The sequence below is a fragment of the Oryctolagus cuniculus genome, chromosome 13 (assembly GCF_051225735.1).
Source record: "Oryctolagus cuniculus isolate XC-2025 breed Fujian yellow rabbit chromosome 13, ASM5122573v1, whole genome shotgun sequence".
Lineage (NCBI taxonomy): Eukaryota > Metazoa > Chordata > Mammalia > Lagomorpha > Leporidae > Oryctolagus > Oryctolagus cuniculus.
Genome location: NC_142879.1, coordinates 13857605 through 13876308, shown reverse-complemented (window position 1 = coordinate 13876308; position 18704 = coordinate 13857605). Strand labels below are relative to the sequence as shown.

The following is an 18704-nucleotide window of genomic DNA, read 5'->3' as shown; positions in this document are numbered from 1 at the left end:
GCTTCTCTGAGATGATTCAGCAAAATTTTTGAAATTTCACTTTTTGATGGGTGATTCTTTTTTAATTGAAGTACTATATTTGTAACCAAATCAGTTTGCTAATTAAAACATTTAAGTAGGTGGAGAAGTTAGGTAGTATTAACATAATGTAGAAGTCTAAACATATTAAGTGATAAAAGGGACCATCTTGTAGATGGCTCATAAATAGTACTGTAAGTGTAATCGATATACTGAACATATAAAGAAAGGAACACTGTAAGATGGTATAAATAGGTTATATGTATGCTTGAAATTAAGGGCCACACACTTATAGCTAGATCTGAAGAATGGACACCCCAAAATAGCTCTGATATGGATCCAGACCATTTAGTAAGTTCTAGAAATTTTCTAAAAATATTTTAGGTGGTTTAATCCATCTCTGATAAATTTAGCTTTTCATCAGTTTTCCAAAACTATCTCTTGTAGTTCTGGAGGAAATATGATGAAGTGTCACATCATATTTTACAATAGTAAGTGTTTTAAAGGACATGGATTAAAATTACAAATAGTTTACTGGATTTTTTGTGTGGTTTGAATTAATTAAATATAAGTAAAGCCTGAAAAATATTACTATTGGTATTGTTTGATTGTTTAATAAGCAAACTGAGATTTAAATGGAAGGCCTTTTAAAATCATTCACCAAAGCATTTAAATTATCCTTGCAGGCTAGATGACTTTCTATGCATGTGCACTCTATTATTGTGTCAGATTGACCAGTGGTCTTGGCTGTTCAAAGGTCAGTGGTCACAGTTGTCCTGAATTACTAGTTCTTTTTTCCTGTGGACCCTCTGCTGTGTTGCATGCTGTAATCTTCTTAATGGCTTCATTCCAATATTCACACATAATATTTTAGATTTATTGACTGTTAGAAATACTACCATGCCAGTAGCAGTTCCGCTACTCTTAAGGTATTTAAAATTGGAGAAATAAATCAGGGCAGAGCTTTCAGGAATCCTTTGTTTTCCTTAAAGGAGGGGGGAAAAACCCTCTCTTCCTGTCTTCTGACAAGAACACTTGTTTTTCGATTTCATCATTTCACTATACATTTGGATCATTAAAAGAAAAGAAAACAAATATTTATTGGGAGTTATTTTAACAATATTGATTATTACATATGGTCACTTTAAAAAGCAGTAGATCCATTAAACTATACTTCTGTAGTTTTTGTCTGTATATGTTGTGACTGTTTCTTTTTTTTTTTTTTTTTTTTTAGTGGCTATACCAAATAGGCATCTTGAAACATGTAGCATGAGTGTTTTGAAGTAAGAAAATAAGTTTTAGGGTTAAGTAACCAAAATTAGTTCTATTGTATTATTTTTATGAGCAATGGCAAAAAGAACCAAGTGAATGAAATAGAACATTTGAAATCTCAATTGAGTTCATTTTAATTTAAAAAATGCAGTTTTGAAACTTCCTATTCCAAATATATATATACACACACACACACACACACACACATTTAGTTTTAATTACCAAAAAAGTTGCACTGTTGTATTTCTAAGGCATTATTGTTCATTTTAATTTTATCATTTTAAAAATAATTTGGAAAGTTGTTATTTCAAAATTAATAAATAGGGTAACAATTATTAGAAAATTATTTGATGATTAAAATTAAAGTAAGATGTAGGAAATCTATCCCCATGAATATTGAATTAAAAATTATAAACTAATTCCTATAAATGAGGTTGGAGTTGACATTTGAAAGTTACATACATTAGAATACTCATTACAATAGGAAGGTGAATTTTGCTCTGTATTGGTTTTATTGTTTTTAAATGATTATAATTCATTAGATTGCAAAAATATAATATTCTATGAGGTAGGGCAATGTTTTTAAAATTCTTGTGGATAAGGAAATCAACATAGAAAGTATCCTGTTGATGCTGTTTCTAGAACTTTAGTTCATATAGGATGATTTGCAGACCTACACCCTGAGCACTAAAACCTAGTTCCTCCCATGTAAACGTGATGTGCAGTGTAATGAGTAACTCTAACTACGAGCTTAGTTGCCATTCTCATCTTGTTAAAAAAATAGTAACATGATTTATTTGATTTGAATTAGGTTTTTCAGCACTGTTTTGAAAACTTCATTTTCATCTTCTATGAAGATGAAAATGTTATATAATATTATGTTATAATAATTATGTTATAATAACATAAGAGTGTATAAAAAATATTGTGGACTTAAGTCCTTGTACAATTTATTGTAGACCACAGAATGTTACAGGATAACTGTGTTTAGTATAAAACAATTTTAATTACCAAGACATTAGAAATACCTCATTGTAAAATGGTTTTATATAAAACCTTAGGCAAATTATAGTGAAGCTTTCAATTGTTGTATGAAGAAGTATGTTACTTGTTTTATTGTAATAGGAAAAGGAAAGACAAAAATTATTCTGAATCAATAAAGTTATAGAAAACCTAAAGAAGCAGAGAAAACCCCCAAAACTTTGACCTTCAAAGATTTTTGTATATATACATTCAGTAGAATTCTTTTATTTGGGAATTAGTTTGGAAAAGAATTGGCAATTTCAGATAATTTTTAAATCAACTTTTCAAAAAATTATTAAAACATAAAAGCAAGCAGTTCTTAAAACCTTGCAGATTATCAATAGATCTACTTAATTCACTGAATATTTCCCCTAATCCAACATGAAGGTTGAACATGTTACATTGTCACAATAGATGTTCTAAAGAAAAAGAAGGCCCCAGAGACTTTGCTATTAGTTCCAGGTTTGCCAGAGCTCTACTCTAAGTCTTAGTGTAAGTTGAAGTCCCTAACTAATTTCTAGAGTTGGAGGGTTAGAAAAGATAACACAATTTAATTTGGCATCTAGAATTATTTGGAAATTTTATTGAGCTCATGGAGCAGATTCCAAGAGACAAATACTGCTTTCATTTTGTCCCTGGAGAAGCAGTCATGTCCTTACTCTCAGTCCCTGGCTGCTGGAATTCAGGCATCACATAGTGCATTGCCCTCACCACATAGTTCCAGTCAGTGCTTTGTACATAGTACGTGATCAATAAATGATTGTTGAAAGCAAATATAATTACACCCTTTTTATCTTTTGTAATGGAAGTTTGCTTTTTAATGTCCCTGTTAACAGTTACTCCCTAGAATATTTTATGAGAATATTTTCCTTCGTTATTTATAATAACAAAAAGAATCCTGGAAGCATATTGAAAATATAGTTTTTTTACTTGTTAGTGCAGACTTTTCTTTCCTATCTCTGGTAAGGGAAGCCCGGTTGTGAGAGATTTCATTGTGTGTCTGCACCCGGAGCATCTGTGGGAACTCACCAGTTTTTAAATAGCTTCTTTCAGAGATGTGATTACTTTCAAAACAGATTTTTTTGTTTTCAGGCAAGCTATTACAGATTTTTGCTACTTTTCCTATGCTTTCTTGAAGTATATTTTAAAAACATATGCTTTAAATACCAAAGCAAACTAAACCAAAGAACACAACCAAAAATCCAAAATCTGAACTATGCTTCCAAACATTGAAAACATTTTTGTTATTTTTCTCTCAGCTGAATAAGAGGATCGGTCCCTCCCACAATGATCCAGGCTTTGGTAATCCCCTTTTATGTCCCTGTACTTCTGCCATTCTAAAGTTGATTTATCGTTTGTTACTTTTAGTGATTTTAAGTGCTCATGAAGTTCCATGGCTTTCTCATGGCTTTTCATTTCCAACTAAATTACCTAGCCTTTTCTCCAATGCCTGGCCCTTCCCCCACTCCACATATTATCTTAACAGCATGCTTCTCTCTTTTCCTACTGGTAATGTTTTTAAATAGAATGTAAACCTTGATTTTGGCCTTTAACATTACTTCCAATTCTTGTCCTTTATATTCTTGATTGTTGTATATTTGAGAATCTTTGTTGTGTGTGTAATACTGAGCTTTGTCACATTAGTGGTTCCCAAATCTTCCTGATACCATAATAGTTTCATGAACTTTTAAATAAATTATTTTCCTGGGGCCTATGGCAGATATTCTGATTGGGTAAACTAGAGCAATAAATGCAGAAGTGTGCCTGGAAGAGGTTGTTAATTCATTGACTCATTAAATCATTAGTAGTATTTATCAAGCACCTATTATATGTCTTTATTATGCTAAGAGCTGGATATACTCATACAGTGGTGAACCTTGATTTTGTGGAGCTTATATGGTGTGAAACATTGATTTAGTATTACAAATTTTAAAGAAAAGAGTCAGGGTACAGTGAAAAGAGAAACAAGGGGAATCCTAGTTTAGATTAAGGTTGACTAAGTAGGATGGGCCTGTTCCGGGGCAGTTGATGCAGGGAGAAAAAGTGTGACAAAGCGTGTGTCTCTGTGGTGCAGCAAGGGATTGTCTCGTGTGATGATGCACAGACTCCTGAGAGCCCAAGTGTTCCCCTGCACCAGTCTCGCAGTAAAGGCTGCCGGCCTGATGTTTGTTTCTTACGTTCCAGCAAGGAGCGTGATGCTCCACTAGTTGCGCTGGGGATTGGATTTCAGGTGCACGACTGTGAGAAACTGTGGAAACAATCAGAAGCTTGGTCAATATTCTTATCTCATATCCCTTATATGTCTTTTTCTTCTGTTTGTTTCTGTGGTGGGTGGTATATTAATAGGCTACAAGCTCAGCTGCTGTTAGAGCAAAACACCCATTCTTAGATCAGAACTGAAGTTTATTTTTCTATTGTGTCATAAGTCAGGGGAAAGTCATCCAGAGCTATGTATGGGGCAACTCTGCTATCCTCAGCAAATAACATTCTCTAGATTTAAGGTAGGTGCCTTACTATTGTTTGTATACCTTGCCCCTGAAGTAAGGCAATAATTCAGGGGAGGGTTCTCATATCCCTGTTAGGGATGCAGCCTGAAAGTGATCATGTTCTTCAGTTCACTTTCAGTTTAGGTGAACCCAGTAATATGGCCACATCAAGCCTCAGGGGGTGTTGGGGTAGAGTCGGATTAACCATATACCTGTCGACATTCAGGATTTCCTTACCAAAGGGAGAGGAGCTGCTGGTAGACTGACAACCATCTATGCTACTTAGAAGCTAAAGTGAAACCAGCTGAGATGCTATTCATTTTTTTTAAAGATTTATTTATTTATTTATTTGAAAGGCACAGTTACAGAGAGGCATAAGGCAGAGAGAGAGAGAGAGAGAGAGAGAGAGAGATGTCTTCCAACCACTGGTTCACTCCCCAGATGGCCACAAGAGCTGGAGCTACACCAATCCAAGGCGAGGAGCCAGGAGCTTCCTCCAGGTCTTCCACGTGGGTGCAGGTGCCCAAGGATCTAGGCCGTCTTCCACTGCCTTCCCAGGCCATAGCAGAGAGATGGATCAGTAGTGGAGTGGCTGGGTCTCCAACCGGAGCCCAATGGAATGCTGGCACTGCAGGCGGTGGCCTCACTCGCTAAGCCACAGCCACAGCCCGGAGATGCTATTCTTACAAGTCTGTAAACTCAAGCCAGCCTTTTGTGGGCTAGTGGAGCTCATTGTAGGGGGGAATGTCTTCTGTGGTAATTAATAAATTTTTATTGCAAGATGCATATAGAAGAGTAAAATCTGTCACTTCTCTGAAAACTCATCCCCCTTCTATGCAGGAGCTTCCTGACTTACTCCCGGTTGGCATAATTACTTCATTACTCAGACTAAGTGCACATCGATTGCACTCTTAATTTATACCTACTTGCTCTGTTTACTTATGTAATTCCTTCCCTCGTTCATAGTCACTGCAGGGCTAAGAGGGTAGTGGGGAGGGGCCGGCAGTGTTATTCCTGCTGCAGTACACTCCCACTGTGCTGAAATCCAGGCTGTCCTCTCCGCACAGGGCTGCGCAGAGGGCCAGGTTCCCCTTGTATGAAAGGAATTTCAACCTTGGATAAGAGCGATGAAATTGCGTGTACTTCTGAAGTTTCTTTTTGCCAGTTGACTGGTTTTTTTGGTCAGGTCTAATACCTACTTAGACTAAAAATAGATCATTCACAGGTTGAAGACTGTCTAAGAACAATAAAATCAGTAATCCTTAGCTACTGGAGGGTGAGACCAGCATACTTTCATAAGAATAAGAAGAGAAAACAAGTGATACCTTTTGTGTTACTAAGATTGTGTGGTGATAACCATCTCACTGTGGTTCCAAATGCTTTTCTGAATTTATAGTTGGATGATGTGAGTCTAAGCTTTGTGAATCATGGGAAGATGCACATTTATTTAATAACTGAACCTAGAAGTTTGGAATGTAAGGCAGAAAATAATGTTTCTCAGAGCAGGTATTGAAAAGGTACAGAAAGATGACCTCTCTCCCTCTCTCTCTCTTTAATGGATAAAAACTGCTAAAAGCTAATTAGCATTGCAGAGGGCAATGGTAACTGGTGATAATTTACTCCAGTGATGTAAAGGCCAAGAAAACCAAAAAGTCGATGCATCATTTTATGTTAGATAGTATCCTTATGTCTAAAGCTGATTTTTAAAAACATTTTTTTTATTTTTGGACGTTCATTTTGGCACATAGAAACACAGTTCCTCTATCTGCTCTTCTGGTCTCTGAGAGGGAAACACCCTCACTTTATGACACTGGAAGCCCACCAACATGAGTCAAGGGAGAGCTCTGTTAATGCCCTTTGTGAAAGTTAGATTGATGTAGAAATAGCAAAAGCATATTTTTTGCTACGTAGTATTAGTTTCATCTATTTATTTCAAAGAGAATACTCATACATAGTATGTTCATGTACAGTAGCACCGTGTGATAGAAATATAGTATGAGCCACATATTAATTTTAAGTATTTTAGCAGGCATATTAAAAAGTTAAAAGAAATAGGTTAAAATTAATGATATATTTTTAACCCTACATTCAAAATGATGTTTCCATGTGTAATAAATACAGAGTTATTGAGCTGTTTTATTTTATCTTATTGTAATAAATCTCTTAAATATGATATCTGTTTTACACTTAAACTTCAGTTTGGAGAAGTTGTGATTCAAATGTTCATGTCAATAAATGTACAGAATAGTCTAGAACAAATATTTGGTTTTTCTTTCCTATTTCCTACATATCCACGGGGAGCTCAGAACTATCACTGAGTGACTAATTTTATAAATGAAGGCTGCAAATTTATGATTTGATTAGGAAGGGCTTGTGGAAATGTGATCAGGCCTCCAGAAAACTTAAAGCAGCAATTATGATATTATGATATAATAAAGGCTAAGGACATGTCTTCACTCTATGAGTGTGTGTTATAATTATCATACAGATACAGTGTCCTTGACTTTTGGGCAATTGAGCTGAATTAAGGCAAAATTATTAAATTTTACAAGAAATACACTTAGAGAAATTTTCTTTTGCAAAGCTAATAAGGCATTAGTTTTAAAGTTGTTTTTTATTTTTCAAAGTAAATTTATAAAAAAACCCAACCATTTAATTTTGTAATACTTTCAAAGACTGAAGATACGTTCCTTCCATCATCATCCTTTTTGGGGAGGTAGCCATTAAACACATGTATTGGTAGTCATCCCTGTATTTTTTCTTTAAAGGCATGTGAAACTTAAAAAAATAGCATTATTACAAATGAGAATAGGAGGTATTGTCATAAGATTTATTTTTGCATTCTTTAACTGTATTATTGTTTGAATATATGGGTACCTAACTTTCTTTTAAATGAATTCTGGTTTTTGCAGTCTGTGGCCTAAATGAATTAGGCTCTAAACTTTTATCTGAATCTATGGAGCTTGGATATAAATTGAAAAGATCACAGCTATGGGGAAAAGACCTATACTGCAAAGGCCTTTCTGCATAGATTATCAACATCATAACTCAATAATTTTTTCAAAACTATGGTTATAATTGGACCCAATGGGGGTCTGTTTCTTTGATCAGATCACAGTAACTGTGACTTTACACTAGAAAATGTCACTACTGTGAAGGTTTATCACCTGTAGCGCTGGTCTTTCCTCTGATGCTGTGTTCATTTCTCATTAGCATTATTCAAAGTTTAGTTGTTAATTAGGTTGACACTTCAATTACAATTATCATCTACAAGAGTAGTCAGACTATTTGCATGAGGAAATAAAAACATTCCTTCCTGCATCTGTATGTAAAAGAGAAATGACATTATTTTATTATCTAGTAGTTTCATAAGGATCAGAGCATGCTCTTTTAAAGGATCCATTCAACAAGAATTTAATGAGTTTTTTTCTTAAGAAAACAGATTTGTTACACAACTTGTAAATAGTCACTAGTTTTAAGCATACAAACTGTAGTTTTATAATTTGTGTGAAAGGAAGTGAATTGAATGTATAGGAACACTTTATGTGTCCTGCTCACCTTGAAAAATAAGAGTTTATTTCTGGAGTATGATCTCATTTAAAAATTCATCTAGATGAGGTCTATTCATAAAAAGATGCAGAGCACTTGTAATTAAAGGATAGAAAGTGTGTAGACAATTGTAACGAAGTTAGTGCCTTTAAAAATTATGCAAATTCCTAAATAATGCTTTTCTTTGACTTAAAAATATTAGTACTTTAATATAATTACTGGTGCATGAGGCAATGAAACTGAACTCAAACCCAGCATGTGGAAGTGGAAAAAACTGGACGAAACTGACTTTAAATTACTGCTTCACTACTTATTAGCCACACAGTGAGGGCAGATTAACTCCCATCTTTGTGCCCCTTTTCTTCACTCATAAATGGAAATATAAATGCTTTTCATAGAAGGCTGTTGTGAAGATGAAAAGAGACAGTGTATCTTTGCATAACATCAATCTCCACTCATGGTATGGTCTCAATTAATTTACCTCCTCTCCCCCCTTCTAATCTTATAATAAAAATGCTACTTAACTAATGACTAGAAAGTTACATATGAAAATGAGGCTTCCAAAAATAAAAGTGGTGAGAGATCCTGAAGGACCCATAGCAAATAACCTTATGTAGCAGAAATGAACGATACCCAACCAACCTCATCTCAAAACAAGTAGACACATGTTGTAATCGCTAAAAATCTGCAGAAAAGTGGCTCACGAGCAGTTTACAGTAAAATAATTAAAGCTTATTTATGTCAAGAGGCCTTGGGAAAAAAAAGAGAGCATAAACCAATTTGCATTAGCATGTTACTATCTTCTCCTGCTTTCCTTTCAATTAACAGACCAGCAGGTGCTCGCGGCAGTTAAAAAGATAAGCTATCAGGGAGGAGGATGGATTTTTGGCTGACCTGCAGACACTGTGGTTTGCCTGCTGATTGGGTTCGTACCTCGCTGTACCAATTTCTGAGGTGTTAATTTAACTGTTCCTCTCTGTCATGCAGGTCTCGGCCTTGAAAAATAAACTGAAGAAGCAGTCTACAGCTACTGGTGATGGAGTAGCTAGGGCCTTTCTCAGGGCACAGGCTGCTTTGTTTGGATCCTACAGAGATGCGCTGAGATACAAACCTGTAAGCATTTTATTTCATCAGTACTTTAATTTTTTTATGGCTTTTTGAATGAGGTAGAAAAAGAAACCATCATTTTAATATCACACCTTCGGAAAGTCTTGTGATGATCTTTTAAAATCCGACATAATGTACTTTACAACATGTTACGTTTTCAGTCTTTTGACTGTGTTTTTGTTATCTTAGTTATCTTTAATTAATGTTTCCCACATTCTTTTCATATCACATTAATGTTCTAAAAGTGGAATATTTACCTCTTAATAATAAAGAATTATGTTAATTCATTTAAAAGCACTTATATCATCTTGTTAAGATCATAAAGAAATTCACCAGTTTAATTCATTAATGTGTTTAGAAATAACAAGTATAAAGTGAAAGTTCAGAAAACTTGAAAGTTTTTCAATACTTGTAAATTTGTTGTCATCCTGATTCATAATATTTTCTAAAGTGGGTTTATCTATTTAGCATATTAGCTCATTTTACTTTTTTACTTTTCTTATTTCATACCTGAGAGGTGATTATTGTGATAGAACTGTAGCCAAGCTTTTAGATGGTCTAAAAAGGGATAAATCAAAATGTGTTTGGTTTTCTGTCTGAATTACAGGTTAAAGGATGTTAGGCTCATTTTATGGACATTATTATACTATTCTTCCATGACCAGATTAATAAGTTGTAAGGGATACAAACTTTGAATTAGTTATAAGACCTACTATTTCATAGGAATTTGATTACTATTTCCTTAGTCTCTACACTTTTGTCTTCTTATTTGTAAAATGAGACTTCTTAAACTTTTCCTGTCTTTCAGGGTTGTTGTATAAACCCTGGTATAAACTATGAAGTACCAGACAAATGTAAATGAGTATATCCTTTCTAAACTGACTACAGAATTAATGATTCCTACTCAGTGGCTGTTATACCTCTAAAGAGTTATTGAGTTATTGGACGGAGTCCTTAAAATGTGCGAGTATATCAGCTCCCCTCGCTAGATAATCACAGATGACTAAGTTTACATGCTAATCTTCTTGAAATATGGTGTATATTTCTAAAGAGTTATAGAAATCATAGTCCTGTTCATAGTATGCATATCTCACATAAGGGAGTATTTAAAAAGTTTTCCTTGTCATAAGGACCTCATATTTTAAAAGACCAGAAAACCAAGCATCCATATTACAGTACAGCATATTTCATATTCAATTAAAATGTAAAAATAAGTGTAAAGGATAAGTATAGTGATTAGTTTTGTTTAAGGAAGTAATTAGAGAAAAAATTGATTGCAAATTTATAGTACAGGAGAGAAAATAAGATCACTTTTCTTCAATTTTGCCATATTTACTAATTCTTTGTAAGCTAAATCTTTCTTTCATGTTCCTTTTAAAATTTGTGAAGGATTTCAGATTTGAGGAAAGGAGCAAACTGGAGTTAAAAGAACATTTTCTTTTTTTTTTTTTTTTTTTTTTTTTTTTGACAGGCAGAGTGGACAGTGAGAGAGAGACAGAGACAGAGAGAAAGGTCTTCCTTTTCTGTTGGTTCACTCTCCAGTGGCCGCTGCGGCCAGAGTGCTGCAGCCGGTGTACTGCGCTGATCCGATCCGAAGCCAGGAGCCAGGTGCTTCTCCTGGTCTCCCATGCAGATGCAGGGCCCAAGCACTTGGGCCATCCTCCACTGCACTCCCTGGCCACAGCAGAGAGCTGGCCTGGAAGAGGGGCAACCAGGGCAGAATCTGGCGCCCCGACCGGGACTAGAACCCGGTGTGCCGGTGCCACAGGTGGAGGATTAGCCTATTGAGCCACGGTGCCAGCCGAAAGAACATTTTCTTAAATGATTGAAATTTTGTTAGTGTGTTAGGGGCTGCGTAAAATTATTAAAATCTCATTTCAACATTAATTATTATGGATTTTATAGCTTATTTTTCTCCTATTTTGAGTTTCATTATGCAAATGGGAGGTGTAAGGTTTTCAGTCTCTTTCTAAAGCATCTGGAAAGCAGAATTTCCAATATCTGTGGAAAATATATAATTTCATCATAGGATGTTTCCTTTTTATTTATCACATCTTTTTATAAATGTGTTAGCTTATCTACAGTATAAAATATATTTGATGTTTCTCTCTCTCTCACTCTCTTTGGCACTGCAAGTGTATTTTGGGAGCTAAGAGATAGTATTTCATTTTGTATACCTTTACATTTCTTCTGACTCAGTTTTTGAATTAAAACCTTACTTTTTAAAGTTCACTGAATGTGTTTGACAGTTTGTTGTTTACTTATTTGGAAAAGAGGTAGTTTTTAGAGATTCATTCATTTGTGGTTAGAACACTTTTAAAGCTGATATCTTTATAGATTACCTTCTTTCATATTTATTAAAATGCTTATTTTTTATTTTAGAACTTTCACTGGTCATTTACATAATAGACATATCATAATGTGTTTTTTGAGAGGTGTAAAAAATGGAGACCAATTATAGAACTTACAGTTATTTCATGGTTTTGACCTTTTTGTAAACACAAGGGTCGTTCAGAATTTCATAGAAAAATGTATTATGGAAGAGCTTTTAGAAATTTAAAATTTTTGCACCAAAATAAATTTACCATTTAATTTTATTTTTTCACAAATATTTAAACACATTTATATATTTCAGTACTATCCTTTAGCTATTATAATACAATTGAAAAGGAAAAATTAATAAACGGTTTTTAATGGAAATGAATTACTTCACTAGACATTAATTTTTAAAGTTTATGATTGTTTATATGCATAAAAATGATCAATTATGTCCCTTACATTTGGCAGCATTAAAAATGTAGATTAGGCCTGTGACTGGCCATAGTCTCAGGGGCCATCTGATCACCTGGCATTCAAGGCCCTCACAAGGGTACACTGTCTTATTTCACTTTTTTCCTGAACTTTGACCTCAGTTCAGACAGTTCTGCCCGAGGCTCCAAATGTCCCAAGTTTCTCAACCTTCTAAACCCTTATTTTTAATGTTCTTTCTTCCCTGTAGGTCTTTTATCTTTCTCAGTTTTAATGGCCATCTAGTTCCTTCCTGATTCTTGAACCTGTCGTTCCTACTGACCCTTACTATGAATTAGTTATGTTTATTATCTTTAACACTTTTCCTCTCCTTTTTACATGCTGTTGTATTACTTATATGTTTACTGAAGTTCATAATTTTTCATTACTATTAAACTTTAACTGACCATTGAGTACCTATTTAATGCCAGACATTCATATATTTTTCAGGTAAATTCTATCATCTATCTTTACAAGCCTTCAAAATCCTACTCTTTTTCTTTTAAACATGATGAAAATGGTACTCATAGAGTTTAACTTACTTTGCTAAGTTTCCCAGCAAGTGAAGGTGAGCAAGACCTTCACTTGCTCCAGTGTGGCATGCTTCTGTTCTGATTTGCCTCTGTTATCATTTCATGTACTCTGAAGATATATTTCTTGAACACCTGTATCTTCAAATCTAAATGATGGTAACTGGAAGCTGTTGGGACTCTAAATTGTAGCCTTAAGTGTGATGCTTTGGCACACTGAGATGGGGAAGCAGTCTCAGAGCTGAGGCCCCTCTGACTTTCACCACCTCCCCAAGCCCCATCTGTCTCTCAACGACTTGGGTCAAGGCTTTCTCTGAAGTTCCCGTATCTGACTGAAGACAGTTCCGTTTGCAGAAGGAGAACAAGTGTAGTGGAATCTCACCAAATAAGCAAAGATGTTTCACTGCCAGAGAAGAGAAGAAACGACAAGTTGTCCCCATTGCAAACAGAGTGCTCTTGATTCTTTTGAGGACTGCACCAGAGACTGCCCAGGAGGCTTTATTGGCAATCACAAGACAGCTCTTGCTCAGGGAATTAATGCCCCTCACCTTCCCCAGAGCAGGGAGGAATGTGTCCCGGGCTGCTATCTCTTTTTGATGCTGATTCATTTCTCCTAAAAATCATTACCTCTCTAAAATTGTCTGTAGCGCCTCTCATTTTCCTGTCTCATATAGAGAGGATGTTTCAGCTTCAATCATCTGACTCTGAGTTTTGTATGGCATATGGCTTCCATGCACTTGTGCCCATTCAATAAAGTTGCATGCCATTCTCCTATCCATTTGCCTATTATCAGTGCATTTCTGTGACCCTTCAGAGAACACAGGAGAAATTTCCCTTGCTGCCTCAAAGACATTTGATGTACACTTATAGAAAGACTAAATTTAATATGAAAAATCTTGAAAATCTTCTTAAACAACAGGTGGCATATATATTATATACGATCTGTCTTATCGTATGTAATATATATGAATTGGAGAACTGATTTGGCATTTGTGCTGCATATTTCTGTTGATTTTTGTTTACCTGGGGAAACTGGCACTGCTAAATCTAATTCATCCTCTTCTCTCCAGTCTTCTAATTCATCTTGTTCCTTCTTTGTCTCACTACTGCAAACAGCAAGAATGAATATATGGTATTGAAAGGAAGGTTTGATTTGCCTGATTTTTCTCCCCTCTATAACATATAATCTAAAGTAGTAGCACTTCACTATACAAGAAAGTATTTCTTACTCTGCTAAGATGTGTTGTGGGTATTGGGTCTACAATTTGAGGGACAGATGTGGTGAGCACTGCTATGATAGGCCTTCTCTGGGGTGACTGGACAGAGGGAGAAATCAAGAAGATTAAGCTTGTGCCCTCCAGGAGTTCATGGTGATGGAGTCTGTTGTAGTTGTTTCTTCTGTGGTAAAAGTAAAGAAAATGACCTCAGAAAATGGGAAAAGAGAATTATACTTATGAATTCCTCAGAAACAGAGGAGACCCGGGAGACACCTATTGAATATGTGCATTTTTATGGCAAGAGTGCCCATGTCTTTCAGCATGCTCTCAAAGACAAGGACCAAAAGAGCTTATGATTCACTCATGTAAAAGCTGGTAGAACCAGTCATAACTGGTGTTTCTGTATCAGTCTGCGGAGTTTTAACTTTATTTATTGTTTAAAATCATTTGTCATGGTGATGAAGTGTCACTGTTGTGTATCAGAAAGATCCCTTTGATTGCAGCATTTGCCTTAGATCGGAGTTGAGAAGACCAAATGTAGGGAAGTTCCAGTCTCACCTGAAGAGAGGAGTAAAGGACCCCAGTAAGTAGCAGCCTGCGGGTTGGCCACTGATAGATGACCTGAAGGTACAAGGCTTTTGGGAAGTAAACAAGCAGATGGGAGATCTCTCTCTCTGTCTTCCCTTTCTCTCTGACATGCTGCCTTATGAATAAATAAATAAATCCAAAAGAAATGTCTAATGTGCTAAATAAAGAAAAGTGGTAAGCACACAGGATTCCAGCTCGCCTCCTGACAGAGTAGTTGTATGACTTTGGGCAAATTAGCCTATTCATATTTTAGTTTCCTCATTTGTAAACAACAACAGAACGTCAAAAAGGCAATGATATTTCTGGGTTGTGTTACACAGTAAAATAATTTCACATAATGTACAAAGAGTAGTACCTGATGTAAATGTTCTCTATATGTTAGCTATTATTATTGAAATGAAATTTTAGAAGTAGTAAGTTTGATAAGGAAAATTGCTTTAGCCTAACTAAGAAGGTGTTTCTCCTTTGATCTCCAGAAAAGAGGATTACTTTAAATAATTAATAAAGTCTTTAGTTATACCTTTGTGTATCATTTGTGTCACAAATTATTAAAAATAAAAGTCAACTTTTTTTAACCAATAATTAATGCCAATACTCAAGTATTACTTAGTGTATCAAAAGCATACAGTTGATTATCTGTAGAACCTAGACGTAATACTCAGGCTTCTTCCTGTGAATGCTTAGGGTCACCCAAGATTGTCTGGGCTGCTTTGAGCCTTGATAATGGATAAAATAAATCATTTCAAAATAAAGATTGCTTAGTAATCAGGGCTTCAGTTTGACAAATTGGAAGATTTGTTTTTCAGACTTTTTTGTATTATATTCATTTAAAACATTATCAGTAATTAATATTGTTGTACTTAGTGATTAAACTCAAGCAATTTTTTAAACTTTTATTTAATAAATATAAATTTCCAAAGTACAGCTTATGGATTACAATGGCTTTTCCCCCCCCATAACTTCCCTCCCGCCCTCAACCTTCCCAACTCCTGCTCCCTCTCCCATTCCATTCACATCAAGATTCTTTTTTTTTTTTTTTTTTTTTTTTGACAGGCAGAGTGGACAGTGAGAGAGAGAGACAGAGAGAAAGATCTTCCTTTGCTGTTGGTTCACCCTCCAATGGCTGCCACGGCTGGCACACTGCGGCCGGCGCACCGCGCTGATCCGAAGGCAGGAGCCAGGTGCTTCTCCTGGTCTCCCATGGGGTGCAGGGCCCAAGCACTTGGGCCATCCTCCACTGCACTCCTGGACCACAGCAGAGAGCTGGCCTGGAAGAGGGGCAACCGGGACAGAATCCGGCGCCCCGAATGGGACTAGAACCCGGTGTGCCTGTGCCGCAAGGTGGAGGATTAGCCTGTTGAGCCACGGCGCCGGCCAAGATTCATTTTCAATTATCTTTATATACAGAAGATCAATTTAGTATAAATTAAGTAAAGATTTCAACAGTTTGCACCCACACAGAGACACAAAGTGTAAAATACTGTTTGAGTAATAGTTATAGCATTAAATTACAGTGTACAGAACATTAAGGACAGAGATCCTACATGAGGAGTAAGTGCACAGTGACTCCTGTTGTTGGCTTAACAAATTGACGCTCTTGTTTATGGCGTCAGTAATCACCTGAGGCTCTTGTCTTGAGTTGCCAAGGCTATGGAAGCATTTTGAGTTCACCAACTCCAATCTTATTTAGACAAGGTAATAGTTACAGTGGAAGTTCTCTCCTCCCTTCAGAGAAAGGTACCTCCTTCTTTGATGGCCCATTCTTTCCACTGGGATCTCACTCACAGAGATCTTTCATTTAGTTGTTGTTGTTGTTTTTTTTTTTTTTTTTTTTGCCAGAGTATCTTGGCTTTCCATGCCTAAAATACTCTCATGGGCTCTTCAGCTAGATCCGAATGCCTTAAGGGCTGATTCTGAGGCCACAGTGCTGTTTAGGACATCTGCCATTCTATGAGTCTGCTATGTATCCCGCTTCCCATGTTGGATTGTTCTCTCTTTCTTAATTCTATCAGATAAACTCAAGCAATTTAAACACAGGATTGGCATCTATAAGTTAAGAGGCTGGTCACTAAGTCTTGGCATCACACTTCCATTTAAGAAATTTGTAACTGTCAACTTGATAGTTTTAAAAATCTAACTTGAAAAGCAGCACATACTCACTTCTCAGATTTTTATGGTTACAAAAAGAGTTTAGACATCCCTTCTTCTCATTATCCATGCTCAAGTACAGGTGGATCTTTTGACTTTGGAAATAGTTGCTACTAAAGAAATATTTTGCATACATCTGGCTTTTTGACCGAAAAAAAAGGTGCTTTGATGCCACTTTTTGCTCTTTTTTTCAGTTAACAGGATGAGATTTTTGCTGAGTTGCTTCAGCAAAAATTCTCCATAGCTATAAGACAGCCAGGATAGATCTTTGATACTAAAGTTTTCATATTTATGTCATTGGTAATATGTTTCATGAGAATAGAGAGTGCTTTTCTTGCTTTCTTGAATTATGGGAAAAATGTATTGTTTTCATAGTATGTACAAAATTAATATGTAATCTTAATTTTTTCTAAGTGTTCAAACTTAGCCAAAATGCTAGAAGCTGCTATGTCCAATTTAGAAAAGTCAGGTTTCTTTCTCATCTTAAGTTGATGAGTCATAGACAAATATAATATTGGTAAGTAGCTATATTTTTTTCAAGACAGATCTAGTAACTTTGGGATAAAATAGTATAATATTTACAAAGAGAAGATTTTCCTGCTAATGATTAATATGTACAGTTTGAATATGAGGCTTTTTTCTTAGTGACATCATGCTGTAGTGTGGAAGAAAGTAATTGTTTTCTTGGTTACTAAAGTAGACTTCGTATACCTTACATAATAATAACATTGAGACACTTGGAAGAAAACTGCTCTATAATATTATAATATGAGTAACAGTTTATTATTTTTGTGACAAACTGCACATACCTGAATATTCCCAAGACAGTGTCTTTCAGAGATTTTAAAATTCAAAGAAGCTGTCAGTATGCAGCTGTTTTTGCCTACTTTGTTTATCTTCCTTATGTAATGGTGATATTACCTATGAAGTCCAGGTGCATTAAGGAGTTGAATGAGCTTAATGTTGGTGTTTTGGATTATATTTCACATTTTTGTACAGTGTCATTCTTCCTAATACTTCATTTTTTTTCAGTGTGGACTCTATTAGTCAGTCACATCTTTATAGCATAAGATCTAGTCAATGTTATAAGTATTTTCCTATTCTTGCAAAATTTTCCATTTTGGAGTATAATATAGAAGTTGAATGAAATCCAGTGCCAAAAACAAACAAAATTGTTATATTAAAACAGCAATGATAATAATTCTGAAGCTGACATAATATTAGGGTAGAAAAACAGCTGTATTTCATCCATAGTCTACTTGTGATTGAATTATTCTGTAAATATAATTCAAATAATAACTGATAACTTACTGAACATTTAAAATGTGAGGTACTGTGTTGGCTACTATAGGGAATGCAGAGATGAATAAGAATTTAGTTCCAGACATACAGAGTTCGCAGATAAGATATATAAAATTAACTCTTATTACAAGCTGGAAAAATAGGAGGAATCTTCAAGAACTTCATGTAAAATGTGGATTACGAATAAATTGTACTTGGATTTAAACTTTTTTGGCACCAAAATAAACTACTAACATGTTATAGCATGTCTACACAGCATATGGTTTGAGCTACTAAGAATTAGACAGCAGTTTGAAAAGAACTCGGATCAGACCAACATGAACTGTTAAAATTGAAGCAAGAACAAACTGAGGCAAGAAGAAACATAAAATTGATGGTGATGCTTATGTGTAATAATGGTGAAATCATTAATGCTTTACAAAAGTGTATGGTAACTATGGACCAATATTGAACTATTTATTTGAAAGGCAGATTGGGAGAGAGAGAGGTAGAAACAGAAAAAGTGATCTTTGATCCACTGGTTCACTCCCCAAATGGCCACAATGGACAGGACTGGGCCTGGCCCATGCTAGGATCCTAGAACCCCATCTCGGTCTCCCATGTGGGTGGCAGGGACACAAATACTTGGGGATCTTGCTGCTGCTTTCCCAGGGGGTATTACTAGGCAGCTGGAATCA

At 35.4% G+C, this 18704-nt stretch overlaps 1 protein-coding gene across 18 annotated transcripts in view; it reads left to right on the top strand.

Annotated features, from left to right (window-relative positions):
* Positions 1-18704, top strand: part of DENND1B (DENN domain containing 1B) — a 303159-nt gene that overhangs the window by 203120 nt on the left and 81335 nt on the right. For all 18 annotated transcript variants that reach the window (XM_070055062.2, XM_070055061.2, XM_051820442.3 and 15 more), the window contains one exon: positions 9336-9461. In XM_070055062.2, coding sequence (XP_069911163.2) covers positions 9336-9461 — 126 coding nt within the window. The remainder of the gene's footprint in view (positions 1-9335; positions 9462-18704) is intronic.